Raw genomic sequence first — 17,389 nt, 5'->3', positions numbered from 1 at the left:
TACTGGACTAACTCAATGTCATAATGGTATATGCTCTGCACTGTCATGCAAGAGCCTGCTTTGAAAACCAGATCTTGTGTCTGACTCTAGGAAGGTATTAGAAAAGACAGGTTCGGGGGACAGTGAAAGTTTCTTTCTGTCTGGTAAAGGATAGATAAATGATGGTGGTGTGAAGGGAAAGGGCTTAGATGTGTCAGCCATAGTGGGTAAGGGAGGGTGTTTTTCAAGGTGCTGAGGGGGTGTGGAAGGGAAGCAAGAGTACAATGCAGTCTTTTTATTTCTGTTTTAAACCACCTGTGCCTTTCTGCACGTGTATGTTCAATGAGCTTTCATTTCTCCTACACAGTGTTTTCCATTATTGAAGAAAGTTCAGTTGCCTTCCCTCAGCAAGCTGCCCTTCAAATCCATAGACCAGAAATTCATGGAGAAATCCAAGAACCAGCTTAATAACTTTCTACAGGTAAGAAAACAAAGACCCAAGCAAAAGATATCTAGCCAGGGAAATTGAATCATGCCTCTGAAGTGGATGTTGTTTCTCTGTTGACTAGAGAGCATTGACCAAGCAGGTCACATGTAAGGTTTCATGCTATGAATTTCAGAATTGACTGACATGCCTGAAATTGAAATGAGTTTGGTTGATAGTAACCACCTCTCCAGTGGTAAATGAATTTTAGCTTCTATTAATTCAGAAATAGTAAACAATGAATCCTGTAATTGCCCCATTTAACTGTAACACTTCACAACACATTTCTTACCAATTAGAACTTTCTTTGAAATGCTAGTTGTAAGATAAAAACTTTAATTATAGTAAGTCTAATACTTTAGAACTGGCTTTGTAAAGTAGCTTCAAAGTGGTTTTGTGAGATGGAAAGTAAATTTTTTCCTTCATTCTACCTTTGAGCCATATCTTAATCAGTTTTTTTGGATGGCCTGACGTGCTTTGCTCCTTAACAAGAAATATTTAATTGATGTATTGTTTCTGTAATTATTTTTCTTTCGTAGAAATTGCTCTCTGATGAAAGACTCTGCCAGAGTGAAGCACTTTATGCCTTCTTGAGCCCTTCCCCAGAGCACCTGAAAGTTATTGATGTGCAAGGAAAGAAGTCCTCTTTTTCACTCTCCTCATTTCTAGAGCGACTTCCTGGTGATCTGTTTTCTCATCAGGAGGTAAGTGGTAGAAATAAAATCTGCCCAAGTTTGGCAGGCAGAGGTTGGTCTCTTCTCCCAGGCAGCCAGTACCAGAACAAGAGGACACAGTCTCAGGCTGCACCAGGGGAGGTTCAGGCTGGAGGTTAGGAGGAAGTTTTACACAGAGAGAGTGATTGCCCATTGGAAAGGGCTGCCCGGGGAGGTGGTGGAGTTGCCATCATTGGAGGTGTTCAGGAGGAGACTTGACAGGGTGCTTGGTTACATGGGTTAGTTGATTAGGTGGTGTTGGATGATAGGTTGGACGTGATGATCTTGAAGGTCTCTTCCAACCTGGTCTGGTCTATTCTATTCTATTTATCTGAAGTAAGCAGGGAGAGTCATTAATGCAATGCATTTGAATGGCATGGAAAGCATTTCCAGAGGTCATTTTAAATTTACTGTAAATGAACAAAGAATCAATACTAAAACCTGTCTGTGAATTTAAAAGGTGTTTATTACTATAGTAAGCTTCCTTTCCTTTGAAATTATGCATAGGCAAATGTGTAACCTAACACAAATGAATGAATTGTAGTCTATGTGGGATTATCTTGTGGGATTCTTTTTGTAGAAGAACTTCCTGCTTTTTGTGCTCTTGATGTGTATTTCAGAGGGCTTTTGACAGGTAAAAATAATGCTCTCTTAGGAAGCTTCTTTTGACAGGGAACAGCTCCGTGTCCTTAATTTCTGGGAGACTTTGGAAGCAATGCCAGTTTTGGCAAATGGTGCAGGCTCAGTGAGGGAATTTGCAGATACAGGTGGGAGTCCATGTGAGCAAACCAGTTGGAGAATTTGATAATAAGGCATAAAAATAATAATTAAAAAAAAAAGTCCTTCAAAATGCAGTGAAGAATAGATTAGTGACTAAAATAGCTCACTGAGTGAAACTGACCATAATTCCATTCCTCTCAGTTCTTTGTCATTCCTGTTGCACATATGCAGCCTCCAAGGAGCTGTTTCTATTCCCCTTTTTAGTTATATTTTCTGTGAAGAACTTTCTCCTCACCTCAAGCCTAAACTTCCCCTGGCACAGCTTGAGACTGTGTCCTCTTGTTCTGTTGCTGGTTGCCTGGGAGAAGAGACCAACCCCCTCCTGGCTACAACCTCCTTTCAGGTAGTTGTAGACAGCAATAAGGTCTCCCCTGAGCCTCCTCTTCTCCAGGCTAAACAATCCCAGCTCACTCAGCCTCTCCTCGTAGGGTTAGCCATTGGAATGTGCTGCCCAGGGAGGTGTTGGAGTCACCATCCCTGGGGGTGTTCAAGAGGGGGTTGGATGTGACACTTGGTGCCATGGTCTAGTAGTCATCAGGTCTTGGGTGACAGGTTGGACTTGATGATCTTTGAGGTAATTTCCAGCCTTGTTGATTCTATGATTCTGTGAAATAATGCTTTTCTTACATGCTGTAGTTGTCTGCAGTGGATGGATCTTCTGCAGGACAAATGTAGTTTGGGGAGCTTGTCCAGTTCTAGTCTGTTTATAGGCAAAAAGGTGGTCTCACATCTCTCAGGAATAAGAAAATATGTGTCTTTTCAGTTTTCAAAATGGCCCTGTATCTGTACCTAGGTGCTGAGTGCTTATGTCTCCTTTCAGAATAATATAAAGAAAGCTTGATAAACTAATTTTACACTTCAATAGAAGTACAGTGGTTTCTAAAAGGAAAAGTGTGTTCAGTAAAATGACTGTTAGGCAGAAGTAGCACAGAAGCATGAAGCTGCTTGTATTTTGCCATTTAATTAAAAAACTTCCTCAAGAAAAAAGCCAGACTGCACATATATTGTATTATGTAAGTGTGTAGGAGGATGTAGTTAGGAAATATGGTTGAAGGAAAGGGTGCTTCTAATGAGAGTGCATGAGAGAGGAGAGAGAACAGTGAAATGAAGCAGAAAGGAAGGCACTGGTACTGAAAAACTGATCCAAGTTGAGCAAAAAAAAATGGCAACAGAGGAGTTGGAACATAACTTAGTTAAATTTAATACTATTTCTGACTTGTTCTTTGTGTCACTAGGAGCTCAGTTTTGGCTAGACTGTTTTATGCCAGGCAGTGTGCAAATGACTATCTTGCTTCACATTCACCTTCCTGCTCCTTTCTTCTCCTTCCCTAACCTTAAACATAAGAATACAAATGGAGGGAGTATAGGAAGCCTCTGAATCAGTATGGCAAACATCAGCTCAGTCTTGCTCAGTGATAGCACTTTGGAAAATGTACTAAAGCAGTTAAACTAGGGTTAAATCCCCTGTTTCAAGGCTGTTAGGTTAGTTCTGTTAAAGAACACGTAACAAAGCTGCTACAGTTGTCTTTGTAAGAATTCCTGATTGAGTTCCTGTTTTGGCCTTTGTAGAAGAGTGCACTCTGCTATAACACTTTTTCCCTTTTATTCTCACATTTTTCAAATGTGTTGAAGCTACACTGTGAGTCTGAGTGCTGTTTGCAGGATTTCAGATCTCTCATATAAACAGCTCCTTGGACAGGGCTGGCTTTAGAACACCTTTCTTAGCTCTCAAGACCAAACCAGAGGAAAAAGCAGATCATGTAGAGGAAGGTCTTCTAGATTGATGAAGTGTTAATGGATATAAAATGCTCTGTGGTGTAAGAATGTACATAGAAATGTAGCCCAAGTTTGTGATGGGATTTGGAGGCTGTGAAGGAGTAAGATAATACAGATGTACAACTGAGACACCATAGGGTGCTTTCTGTACAGCAGATGATAATCTGGGGATGACTGAAAGACTGCGACTGTAAGGATAAGGTCAATGCACCAAAATAATGCAAGATAATAGAGCTACGAAACAGGTTTTCCAGAGTAGATGGTGGGGTGAGGAAGCAGTATTAGATGACAATCATAAAGAAGGGAAGACAAAGGATGAGAGGATGAATTTCTTCTGAAAACAGGGCTGAAGAAAATTTGCATGCCATTCTGAATCACAGACTGAGGCATTGCACCAGCCTCAGTGGGGGTCAGGTCCATCTCACTGAGGCTTTATTCCAAGCATAGGTGGGCAGGAAAGGATCCAGGAAAGCAGTGGAATGTACTGGCTGTTGTGAGTAGTGGTAGGTGGAGTTGTCATGATGCTGAAGCAGATCTTCATGACACTGAGGAACAACCTGCTGTCTACTCTTCACACTCTCAAAACTGAAGTGGTTTAATGCATTCTTCTCCTGTGAGTCTGTTATGAGTAACTCTACTGCCTTTGGTACCTTGAGCTTGGGTATCCTTAGGCTCAGGTTACAAGGTATTGCCTGATCATTTCTTTCTGGGACTGGGACTTAGTAATAGTGCTTGTCTTTACAGTGGCCAGTTCCTCTTCTGCTGCTGTGTTTGGTTCCTGGCTTAATGCAAGGCCAGCTTGCTGGTGCCTGATCCCACTGAGTGTCTTTAGTTGTACAAGGCACTGTCTGCTCTCCAGGGGAGCCAGCTCCTTGCCTTTCTCTATGCAGTAACTAGATTCTCCCCTTTTCTTCTTGGCTGCTTGTGTTGCAAACAGCTCCAGCTAGCTAGCTTTCCATCCTGGATGAAATTTATGGGTGTTGTGTCAGAGGAGGCTTAGCAATCGCAAACATTTTGGAGTGCCATCTATTTCTTACAGCTCTCACCTGCTTCCTAGCAGTACATTACTCTGGTGTCATTTGCTTTCCCTTATCCAGCTAGCAGTGGCAGGGCAATGTAAGCAGTGAACCCTGCAAATCTGTGGAAATCCACCCAATGTTTAGGTGTTTACTGGGGCAAGGCAGATGATCTCAAACTGCACCAGGGGAAGTTTAGGCTGGATGTTAGGAAGAAGTTCTTCATAGAAAGAGTTATTGGCCATTGGAATGGGCTGCTCAGGGAGGTGGTGGAGTCACCACCATTGGAAGTGTTTAGGAAGAGACTTGATGGGGTGCTTGGTGCCATGGTTTAGTTGATTAGATGGTGTTGGATGATAGGTTGGACTCGATCTCAAAGGTGTCTTCCAACCTGGTCTAGTCTACTCTATTCTAGCACTGGTGATGACTCCAGCAGTGCAGTGTACTCATCACTCTGGTCTGGTGGGAAGTGCAATCCCTTCTCAGACTCCCTGCTGATGTTCTTGTTTGCCAGATCCTGCCACAAGCAGAGTTGTTGGCCTGTAATGCCCTTTCCTGAGGGCTGGCCGTGCTGCTTCCCCACAGCATGCAGGAACTAAATCTGGAGAAGGATGGGTAACTGCAGTGCATACCCATGTTGTGCATCTCTTTCTAGGAAGAAACAGAAGAAGACAGTGACCTGTCAGACTATGGAGAAGAGGTGGATGGGAAAAGGGACTCTCTTGCTGAACCGTGTTTCATGCTGATTGGAGAGATTTTTGAGCTGCGAGGAAGTAAGCTGTGTACCTACTTATTTGCTACTGGAATCTCTCGGTCAAGGAATCTGGGGCACTGTGTAATTTGGATGTTTTTTCCCCCTGTTTCAGTAAATGGAAATGTTTACTGCAATCTGTATAGGCAGTTTGTCTGGAACAGAGCTGTTCTTCAGTAGTTTATAGCTTTGAAGCTTCCATTCAAACGTGAAATTCCAGTATAACATGGCAATAAAAATAAAAGTAGTAGGGGAGAGCACTTGCACTTAATGTTGTTGAGTTCTTAATGTAAAACTTCTGGAATAAATAGAGAAGTACAGAAGCATGTCTTCTCTAAATGCACAGCAAGTTAGATTGTATGAATTCTGAGGAAAGAAAGATGGCTTTATTACAGACTATGCCACTGACAAAGCTGCATAATTTTAATGTCCATTTAAAGTCTATTTATGCATGTTTTGCAGTTTGGATGATGGACAAGATGCAAGGATTGTGGCGTATTGCAGGACTAGGGTTTTCCCCCCCACCCCACTCCTTTACATAACTGAATGATGGTAACAAAAAGCCCCTACTTCTGTTTTTGCATCCACACTTGATGCCCTATAAAATTATTTACAGGGTAACTATTACAAAATGCAGAACCTTCCAAGAATGGCAGATGTGTGTCCCACACAGATGTGTGCTGGTGGTGAGCTCCATGAAAGAAAGATGAACCAGTGATTACTAGGGAGCACTCACATTGTCTTGCATTTGTAATGAACAGCTAACTGCTTGTTTGAGTGAAAATGTTTTCATAATGTTAAAGATCACAGAATGGTAGAGGTTAAAGAGTCATCTGATCCAACCCCCTGGTAAAGCAGGTTCACCTAGAGCAGGTTGCCTGGGACTGCATCCATGTGGGTTATGAATATCTCCAGAGAAGGAGACTTTACAACCTCCCTGGGCAGCCTGTTCCAGTGTTCTGTCACTCTCAAAGTTTTTCCTTATGTTCAGATGGAACCTAATTTATGCTCCCTGTACTGTGCTGGGAATTAGTCTGCCACAATTCTCTTGACCTCCACCCTTTAGATATTTATAACCATTGATAAGGTCCTATTTCAGTCTTCTCCAGGTGGAACAGACCCAAGTCTTTCAGACTTCAATTGCAAGAGGGATGCTTCAGTCCCGTAACCATCTTTGTAGTCCTCCACTGGAGTCTCTCCAGTAGTTCCTTGTCTCTCTGTTGAACTGGGGAGCCTGAAACTGGTCACAGTACTTAAGAAGTGGCCTCTCCAGGGCAGAGTAGAGGGGGAGCAGAACCTTCCTCAACCTGCTGATTATACTCTCTTAATGTATCCTAGAATACTGTTAGCCTTCTTGGCCACAAGAGCACCCTACTTGCTCATGGCAAACTTGTCCACCAGGTCTCCCAGGTATTTCTCCTTGGAGCTGTCAACCCCTAACCTGTACTGGTGCATGGGTATATTCCTCCCCAGGTGCAAGACTCTACACTTGCCCTTGAACTCTCCAGCCTGTTGAGGTCTCTCTGAATGGCCTAAACTAACAGGGGCTGTGTCAGCCCCTCTTCACAGTTCTGTATCATCACCACACTTGCTGAGGATACACTCTCCCTCAACCAGGTCATTGATGAGTATGTTGAACAAGACTGGACCAAATGATCACACTTGCTGATCTCTGTCATTCAGTCAGTTCTCAATTCACCTCAGTCCACTTCTAACCTTTCAAAGATGATGGAGAGTAGCTCTGCATTTCTTCTGCCAGCTCCCATAGCACTCCTGGAAGCAAGATACTGCGAGAGAAATGAAACTCATGTTCAATGAGTGAAATTGTAGAAAGGGATTTTAACAGAGATTTACTGTAAGGCTGGGTTGGGTTTTTTGAGGGGAGGAGGTGGTGTGGAAAGAAAGGTTTTGGACATGATCACAGGCTCCCCAACGTTATTACTGTCTTGATTTTTATTTTCTGTCATTTTTCATTGTTCCAGTGTTCAAGTGGGTCAGAAAAACCTTAATTGCACTAGTACAAGTCACTTTTGGAAGAACTATCAACAAGTAAGTAGCTGTTACTTTACCTAAACCTGCATCATTGTACTATGAAGAGAAGGCTGAGAGCAGAATTGTTGAATAAAACAGTGTGGGCATTCTGTTGCATATGATAATCTGCACTTGTTCTGTGCAGCTCAGTTTACAAAGTGCCTTGTGTTGATCAGAGAGCACGCAGATGTGTGAATTATCTTTCTTCTTATTTTGAGCCCTACAAAGGGCTTTGCTTTTGGAAGAACACAGTATTTCATGGGAGATAGAGTTACAAAAGAAGACATCTTTTTTCATGAAGTGGCCTTGTGTATGTATCTTTAGATATATACCTATAAAACTGCTTGCTGTCCCGTTTTTCTCAACGGATTGGCTCTGAATGGCTTTTACTCGTTTGTCTTTTATCTTAAAATCCCATGAAGATCTTTGCCAGATGTGAAACTAGGTTTTTATTTTAAGTAATTCCTTTCAAATCAAATATTTCTCTGAAGTGACTGAAATAATGTTCATACATGATGAGAACCACTCAGTTATAACATGAAAACTGTACACAGTGATGTATTATCATAAAGGTATTTTTCTGTATCATTTAAGACGCATCTGTCAAGTGAGGTCTGGAGAAGACTACGAAGTAAGTGTGCTTGTCTGTACACACCTTTCATGTGGAAAGCTGTTTCACTGGTCAGAAAAATATTGGAACAGTATTCCTTTTCTTGTCAGATACAAAAGCCTACTAGTAAAACTTGATTCAGTGGAGCAGGCCATGGACACAAATACATTTTTCATGACTCTTCCATCGTTACTGATGCTCTTACAAAGGGCGATGTTATTCTTACGCAAGTTTGTGAATCTGTGGTTTCTGTAGCACTTTCCATAGGCAAAAGGCCACTGAAAATCTGATGAAATGCATGATTTCTGCTTTGTGTAGCAGTGGGACTGTTACTCAGGTAGGTGTCATAGCCCAGGAATCAACCAGCTGAACAAGCTGCTGCCTTGTCCAGTCAGTGACTAAATCTGCACATGCTAGCATGGCTTTTAAAACTGTGTCATGTACTGGTAAATTGGACAAGAGGTGATGGGGAGTCACACAGTTGACTGCCAGTGAAATGATGGTCTCTGACAGTGTTTGTTCACTGAATTTTTAAATTGATGGGTTAATTTGTTTCATACACTGCTGATAACCAGCATGAAAAACACCTGAGAGAGGATAGAGAGTGTGTGAGCACAGCATGCATGCAAAGTTGCTGTACAATATTTACATGCTGGTTGAATTTTTACATTTACTGATTTTAAGGCTTTCATCTGTACTGTGGCACAGCTGGGCAATAGTGCCTGGAGCCTGCTGTCTACCTCAGACTGTGCTGCAGGCCACACTGAGTGCCTACAACCACAGGAGGAGGCTGCTAGCTCCATTTGTAATCCCCTCACTAATGTGCTGTGCTTTCATCAAAACTCCATCTGTTCTCCCACTAGGCACATCTGTGCACCAACTAGTTTGGAGCTGGCTATAATTAGTGGATTTTTATGTCTTTACCTAGTGGAGCCTTTGTACTGCCCATCCTTGAAATACACACATTTCAGTGTAGTACTTGTAATTTCTACTCTGTGTTTTGTAGCTTACACTGAAATGTAGTCTTCTCCACTACTTCTCCATCACTTCCAATGCTTTCAGGAGTGAAAAGAGTGAGTCTGCAGACACTGTGGAAAACCAGCTCTGATGTGCTGCCTTCTGCACTTCTTCACAGGCAAATCCGTGACACTGTCCACTGGATGTTCAGTGAACCAATGCTTGTTTACTACCTTGGTGTGTTTCGAGATGCTTTTTGGCCAAATGGGAAGTTAGCACCATCACTGAGAGCCAAGAGTGATGAACAAAAGCAAGAGACAAAACAGAGAGCACAGCAAAAACTACTTGAAAACATTCCAGGTGAGATCACTTCTGTTGTGCTTAATCATGGATTTAATAACTAGCAGGGAAACTGGTTAATCAAATACCACTCTGCTGCATTTTAGAGTTTTGCCTGTGGAGTTGCAAGTTATGGTTATTTGCATAAATAAGGATAGTTCTGGCCTCATTCTTTGCCTTTCCTGTCTGTCTAGTAAAGGTCATGGAAAATTAACAGAAGGCGATGGAGATAGGAATCAATATGGCTGACCAATATGATCGAGTATTGTTCCTTTATTGTTCCAGTGTTGCAGGCCTATGGAGCAGGCCTGTAGTGCAAGTATAGCACAGTAAAGTGAAGTGTAGAAGAAACCGGAGACAGGAAAGGCAGAAGTGCGTACCAAGGGAACTGCTACAACTTATATAAACTTGGAGTGCCCTGTTGGCATGGCTTCATTGGTTCCCTATGAGTGACCACACATTGCACTATTACAGATTATTGGTCCAACTACTAATGACACGCAAGGTTTGTTGATGCAGGTGCATGTCCTGTTGTCCCAAGATAACTGTCCATGTTTATAGCTACCAGCATCTTGTTTTAGTTACATGCTGCAGGCACAGCGCTGTTTTGCTACACTGCTAGCTGGCTCTGCATTTATGCTGAGCGTGGCCTACCATCATGTCAGGCTCTAGGCCTGCACTGCCAGATTGCTCACACTGCTCGTTGCTGGCATTGCCACAGAAAATACACCAAGTCTTGCTGTACTTCTGTATGTAGTATTTATAAAGGAATCTAAGTCGAGTCAAGGCTTCCTCTGCTGGTTCATTGTGAACAAATACCAAGTAGTTCTGCTACCTGAAACTACTTGACAAACAGGGAGAGTGGCACCACCCCAATTACTTCTTCCTCTTACATTTCCAAACTGAAGAGGGAGGTCTGTCCATGTTTTCAAGTACTTTCTTTTGCCTGCCCTTACCTTCCCAAGCCCAGGCAGCTTCCTCTTCAGCATGCATCTGAAGCAACATTCTGAGATGCTCCATCTCATCCCATTTCAAGGACAGGGAGTACAGTTAAGTAATTATGACCCTTCACAGATCATGAAAACCCAAAGGCACCTAGCTGAGAAGAATCAAAATTCATTCCCTTCAGTGCTTAAAAATGCACTTGAACATACATTGAATGCTTTTTAAGTCCCCTCATCTGAACAGAATGTACTTTTAATAACCTGGTTTTATGTCTTTGCTGAGATCTCTTATATCCCCCTGCATTAGTTTGTCTAATCAACTTTTACTGCAAAATAGCAGCAGGTATGCATACAAAATACTTGATATTTGATGTGTAAACAACCCTCCATTTGCTCTCTGTGTTATATACTCACCTACTTCCCTAGAAGAGCCTTCAGTGATTCATTTGTGCTTCTCTTTCTTCTTCAGTTTGGAGATGTTAGGACATAGCTGAATGCACTTTAAACATGAAGCATTAAATCACTATTTATTATCTAATCCAAAATACAAATAACCAACAGAATTCTCTTATATGCTTGTTCATGGGAAGAATTTTCTGTGAAGATTGAGAGGCAGTTGAAATGCTGAATCTGTCTGAACTCTTGTAGGAATTTTGTCCTTGTGGCTGAAGGTACAGTTCAGTGGATGGTGTGAAAATATGAGATTGAACCCAACTCTGTGATGTGAACTACCTAAAAGGCAAACTTACAGATCATGTTAAAACACTGAAAATGTCACTGAGATGCATACACTATTATTTTACTTGGGTAACTAGGGAATAAGAATGACTTTTCAATCTGTCACCTAAGTGACCTGTGTGTTTTTAGAAGGTTGCTGAGTGGGAACTATGTACCCCGTAACCAAGGGCAAAGAAGTGCAGTGGTTCTGTTTCTCCTCCTTTATGGGGAGTAGCATTAGCTGGAGGTTTTGTCTAAGGTGAGTGAAACAATGTAAGCTAAAATAACATTTGTTACAGATACTCTGCAGAGTCTTGTTGGACAACAAAATGCCCGTCACGGTGTAGTGAAAGTGTTCAATGCATTGCAAGAAAGAAAGGCTAACAAGCATCTACTCTATGTAAGTAGCTAGAGAAGTAGCTTTGTGACTTTATATTCCTGTCAATTGCTGAGTTCTGCTCGCTCAGTGTTAGACCCTAGAGTGTGTATTTGTGCAGATTTCTGTTGGACTGTTGTTCCATGTGCAAATAACTTTTGTTACTAAAATGTCAAATAAGTTAGAAAAAAAATGCACTTTGATCCATTTCACTAATTTTGAATAACAAAAAACTTTAAAACCAGTATTGCTTTTGTCTAAAAGAGATCCTTTACCATATCCAACTTGCCTGACTTCATATGGTGCAAACTAATTTCTTCATATAGCTGAGAAAAATAAACATGCCTTGGAGAATCCTAGAGGAGAGCTCCACAACAAGCTCACAGTTAGGACGTGATAGCCCTTCAAAGGTCCCACTCCTCTCCTCTTGGTTGGGACCGGTCAGAGCGTGCAGGTGGATCCCAGTATTCTGTCAGGCTCTTCTGGCTAGTTTCCTGCAGCAGCCAGTCACACACTGCAGCCTGCTCATGAAGTGCATGCCCTGGAGCTTGGTTATGTAGCTACTGTGCCTTCAATGGAGCTGCACCAGTTACTACAGGGTGGGAATTCCCTGTCTGAAAGCAGCTGCCACTGGCATTTGCCTGCTTTCAGCCTTAAGACATGTCTCATGTTATCTGTAGGGCACTCGCTAGCTTCAGGATGCAGTTGCATGAATGGTCCTGAATGACTGCTGCTGTTATCTGTGATGCTCTAAGCATGACCGAAATGAAAAGGAAATTCTCTTTTGGCAGCTGTGCTCACCTGAACTCTTCTCTGTTTTTCAGGTTTTGCTGGAACTGCTGCTAACTGAACTGTGTCCTGAGCTAAGAGCTCATTTAGAGCAGCTTAATGCCACTTAGGTTTGAATCTGCACAGCTGGACCACTAGAGAAATGTCTATGTCCAATAATAGACATGAAACTTATTTTCCTCTTTTCCATAGAGGGCTGAGGACTATGATTATTTTTAGCATTTTTTCTTTCCTCTTGAGTTTTTTGTGAAGTAAACAGACTTGAAAAGATCTGATGCTGTAGTAGGGTAGACAAGAAAATGCCGTATAGTTGCCAATTTTTATTTAAATGGTTCTATTTGACTACTCTTCTGTTTCAAACATGGATTGAAAAGTAAATGTTCATATAAGCTGAGAGAAACCAGAACATATTTTAAACATTTATGAAAAGAAATTTTGCTTATAGTGGTTGACTAATGAATGTTGTACAGGTTCTAATCTCCTCACTCTGAGGATCTGAGCATTCCTTTTTCTCTTGTGTATTGAAAAAGCCTTGTTGTGCAATACTACGTGTAAAGCTCTTGTGAAAATTTTATGAACTTTTGTTTTTACCAAAGATTTCCCTGAGTTTGAAGCATTTGTAAGCAATAAATAACACAACTGGATTGCAGTACCTGATGATAAGGCTGTACGGACAACTAATGAATGAGTTGGACAGCGCTGGTTTTGTAAGGAGTATTTACGTTACTTTGAAGTCCGTGTCAAAAATATGTGTTACCAACTGGTGTCCTAACAGAATGCCTGTGTTACATGTTAGTTCTGAGATTAGTGCTTATGAATTGCTTCTATGAATGATTAAGTAGACATTTAATTAAACTATTCTAATAACTCCCCTGATACTACTCAGGGCTGTTTTATTCAAATACCCCGATTTCAAACCACCTTCGAATCTTTCCCTTATTTTATACAAGGAAAGGAAAAAAAAACTGTCTTCAGTGTTGCTGGGTTTTTTAATTTATGTAAAAAAGAGTATGTAAATATGGTCTTAATGCACATCTAAATAATTAAACATCATCAAAAATCCTTAGGTGACACTTACTACTTTCTTTTAATTCAGTACAGTTGTGCTCTTAGAAAAACTGCTTACAGTTACGCCTGGCTATATTGTAAGGTACATAAAATCCATATGCTCTGTTTAAATCAGTGTCTTTAGGAACATGTAGCCCCATGGTCCAACAGTTTCCAGAATGCTGAAAGTTGTAACACAGCCCTAAGCAGCAAGCCAAATTGTGCACATACAAAGTTTTACAGGTACATAGGTATTTAGAAACGTGCAGGCTTACCCTAGCAATCAGTAACATTGACAAGAGGTTAATCAAAGTATCTTTTACCAGAAGATTCAGCACAACACTGCTCAGGTGTACGCACTTCTAACAGGAAGGTTTGCAACTATCCCTCGTACAAACAGAGGCCATGTGAATGCAACAGGGCTTGATACTGGTATTGTATATATTTTAATTAATTAAAGCTAGTTTAGTTTTCTTTTCCAGTCCTTAAGTCTCCCTCTCTCTTATTCTTTTTCTCTTTCCCCTTGGGAGGCAGAGAGGAAGGGAGATGGGTAAACAGAGAGCATCTGTCATTTGTCTAGTGCCCAGCCCTAACCCGGGACAGATTTTATTAATACCCTCTCCCCCACCCCCATTTTTTTCTGGGCTCAAACCCATAACTTTGAGATTAAAGAGTCTTATGCTTCACTTACTGAGCTAGCAAGGCAGTCACATTGAGGACTGAGGAAGACAGACCTTGTGCAGAGGATGTTTATAGTGAATGTTTCCATAGTAATGGTGTGGGGGTTGGTTGGTTGGTTGTTTTCTTCCATAGCTCTGTAAGTAGTATTTTCTGGTTTTAGGAGTTGAACATGGCTTGAGCTGTAAAGCTCAATTTCAAACTTTGAATCTCTGTAGTCTAAGAGTATAAAATCCATTGTCGTGAGTAGATATAAATGCCTAAGAAAAGCATGTGGAAAAAAGTACACACATCACTAGAAAAGATGAGATTTCAAAATACTTGTGACCTGTGAATGGGTTGTGTGTGAAAACCAGACAAGTTTGAGTTCAAGCTTGTCAGAATACTAAAATGTAATGTTTAAATACTGAAAAATACAGAATAGGAAACAACCACTTTTATTTGGTTTTGGTTTGACTCCTGCACTGTATAGCAGTATTACATGAAGTAGACACAGGACATCTGTTCCACTAAAATGTCCTTAATAAACCTGCAGTTTTCAATACTGTCTTAAAATGTCTGCCTTTTCCTCATCTCAGTTAAAGAAAGACTGTGAGTTCTTTGCTTTCTCTTTTTTTTCCTCAAGAAGTTGCTTTAGTAATTTATGGAAAGCTGAAAAGCAAGCAGTAAGTAACAAACAGTCTGTAATTGCAGGAGATTAAAGATGGTTTATTGTAGGAAATACGTTTGTATACCACTCAGGGTTAAAGGAAGCACTAAATTCTCCCAAGATTAGCTGCCAGTTCAAGGTCGATGGCAATACCAGGATCCAGGAGGCATGCCTGTGAAAACAAATAATAGGCAGTTCTAGTTTATAGCTAAAATAAAACTGTCCTGTCCATTTAACATATTATTAATGTCTTTTTTGTTGGCATTATCTGAGACAGTTGACTTTGTTAAAGTCTTAGAGCTAATGTATTTAGCTTTGGATCCTTGTTTCTGATGGCAGGTGAGAAAAATCCAGTATTTGAAATGAGCATACTTGACTGTAGTGTTAGGCTTGGTTTCCTTGTTGTAATTCTGTTTGTCGCTATGGCATGTGTTGGCACCACAGCCAGAAATAGAAATGCTCAGACTGGATCAGTGTGATTCAATTCACATCATCTATTTCAGCACCCTGTGGCACACCCATCTCTCTCTCCTCTTTCAAAACCTGGCTGCATCCAAGAAGGGTAGGTCAAAACTGCAGCTGGGCTGCTAATTAAAGCAAACAGGATTTTAAATGGGTATAATTTGTATAGTTAACATGAGTGATTTTCCAGATACAAAAGAAACTGAGCACACCCACAATGCTTCTTTTCCTTGCTATTATTTCAGGTAGCTTCCTTGTTTGTTTTCTGTTCTTTCTCTTTTGTTGTTAGTGTAGAGACGCACAGCACCAGTCAGTGGAAATCACTGTGTTTTATACTAAAAAGCTAGTGTCACTCCTAGCTCAGTCTCAGCCGTAGAGCTAGGGAATGAGCAGTGAAACCTGTAATTTTCTTTCAGTTGTGGTGGTCCTAATGGAAGACAGTAGGAAGGGCCATAGTTGTACGAAGCCATTTAATCCTGATGGGCCTCTTCTATGCCTTAGAACTTAGCCAGGACTACTGGCTGCAGTGTTCCTGACACCGCAGTATAACATTCCTTTCCTCATCCTATTCTCTGTAACACTTTTCACAGGAGGAGGACAAAATGTTTAAAATGTATGTATTCAATGGGTCACCCTCTTTGCTAAGCCTTTTGTATGGGTGGCTTCCCTGAGTAAGGAGCCACAAAAGTTATTTGGTACTTTATAATTTACATAACTCTCTGCTTATTTGGCTTGCACCAAGCTGGACACTGAAGCATTCTACTTGCAGAAACAAATGGTCCCTACATGCACAGAGGTCCCCTCTGTCTCTCTGAAGCACAGATGTAATCCTGCTACACTCCCTTCAGCTGTCATTGTCATCTTGCCTTTACCTTTATGCATCACTATTTAGTAGATTCACCTTCTAGAAGCCATTATTGATCTTTTTCTTTAAGCAATAAATCTTCAACTTCCTAACTTTCAAAACATGTGACCCATTTTTTCCCATGTACCAGTAACAGCAGATGCTCAGCTGCTACTAAAAACATAAAAATAAGCATAACAGTTATGACCCATTTAAGTATCATTAATGAAGGCTGTTAATTGTTAGAGAACCTGAAATAGAGGGAAAGTTACAGATTTTCAGTTTGAGAGAATCACAGCAAATCCATTTGGGATAAAATTCTTCGAGTCGGGCTCCAGGGAGACCTTATAGCAGCCTTCCAGTGCCTGAAGGGGGCCTGCAAGACAGCTGGGCAGGGGCTACTTACAAAGGCATGTAGCACAAGAGATGGGGCAATGATGTTAAACTATAGAGGGGCAGATTCAAGTTAGACATCAGAAACTCTTTACTGTGAGGGTGGTGGAACACTGGAACAGGTGGTGGAGGCCCCATCCCTGGAGACATTCAAGGTCAGGCTTGATGGGGCTCTGAGCAACCTGATCTAGTTGAGGATGTCCCTGTGTACTGTAGGGAGGTTGGACTAGATGACCTCTGAGGTCCCTTCCAACCCAATGCATTCTTTAAGTTACTTATTTATCTAGCAAATTACCAAGCTGTCTGCTGTGGTGATTATCACAGATTGTCTTTCTCTGTTTGGCAGGATATGTTGTTTGCTTAATTAAGACTATTTTTAGTAGTTCTCAATATACACTCTTCATTTATCATAGTATCATTCAGGGTTGGAAGGGACCACAAGGATCATCTAGTTCCAACCCCCCTGCCATGGGCAGGGACACCCCACACTACATCAGGCTGGACAGAGCCTCATCCAGCCTGCTCTTAAACACCTCCAGGGATGGGGCCTCGACCACCTCCCTGGACAACCCATTCCAGGGCTTCACCACTCTCATGGCGAAGAACCTCCTCCTCACATCTAGCCTGAATCTCCCCACCTCCAGCTTCATTCCATTCCCCCTAGTCCTATCACTACCTGAGATCCTGAGAAGTCCTTCCCCAGCCTTCCTGTAGGCCCCCTTCAGATACTGGAAGGCCACAATTAGGTCACCTCGGAGCCTTCTCTTCTGCAGACTGAACAGCCCCAACTCCTTCAGTCTGTCCTCATAGGAGAGGTGTTCCAGCCCTCTGATCATCCTTGTGGCCCTTCTCTGGACACGTTCCAGCACCTCCACATCCCTCTTGTAATAGGGGCTCCAGAACTGGACACAGTACTCCAGGTGGGGTCTCACCAGGGCTGAGTAGAGGGGGAGGATCACCTCCCTCGACCTGCTAGCCACACTTCTCCTGATACAGGGTTTTGTTGTTTTCTTTAACCAAACAGCACATTTAAAGACTCAAAGCCAAGGTATCA

General features: G+C 41.7%; 2 protein-coding genes across 6 annotated transcripts in view; one reads left to right on the top strand and one right to left on the bottom strand.

Annotated features, from left to right (window-relative positions):
* Positions 1-13,793, top strand: part of SNX25 (sorting nexin 25) — an 81,908-nt gene extending 68,115 nt beyond the window's left edge. For both annotated transcript variants that reach the window (XM_068136951.1, XM_068136950.1), the window contains 7 exons: positions 347-460; positions 1,003-1,167; positions 5,404-5,521; positions 7,482-7,548; positions 9,276-9,457; positions 11,397-11,497; positions 12,298-13,793. In XM_068136951.1, the coding sequence (XP_067993052.1) occupies positions 347-460; positions 1,003-1,167; positions 5,404-5,521; positions 7,482-7,548; positions 9,276-9,457; positions 11,397-11,497; positions 12,298-12,372 (822 nt within the window). In that variant the 3' untranslated portion in view covers positions 12,373-13,793. The remainder of the gene's footprint in view (positions 1-346; positions 461-1,002; positions 1,168-5,403; positions 5,522-7,481; positions 7,549-9,275; positions 9,458-11,396; positions 11,498-12,297) is intronic.
* Positions 13,794-14,657: 864 nt separating this feature from the next.
* The window catches only part of LRP2BP (LRP2 binding protein), a 9,225-nt gene continuing 6,493 nt past the window's right edge, over positions 14,658-17,389 (bottom strand). For 3 of the 4 annotated variants that reach the window (XM_068136954.1, XM_068136957.1, XM_068136955.1), the window contains one exon: positions 14,659-14,808. In XM_068136954.1, coding sequence (XP_067993055.1) covers positions 14,743-14,808 — 66 coding nt within the window. In that variant the 3' untranslated portion in view covers positions 14,659-14,742. Of the gene's footprint in view, positions 14,809-17,389 lie in introns of all 4 variants that reach the window. The other variant, XM_068136958.1, reaches the window with a different exon arrangement.

The sequence above is a fragment of the Melanerpes formicivorus genome, unplaced genomic scaffold (assembly GCF_026170545.1).
Source record: "Melanerpes formicivorus ecotype bairdi unplaced genomic scaffold, bMelFor1.0.p_v2 SCAF_4, whole genome shotgun sequence".
Lineage (NCBI taxonomy): Eukaryota > Metazoa > Chordata > Aves > Piciformes > Picidae > Melanerpes > Melanerpes formicivorus.
This window is presented reverse-complemented; position numbering and strand designations above follow the sequence as displayed.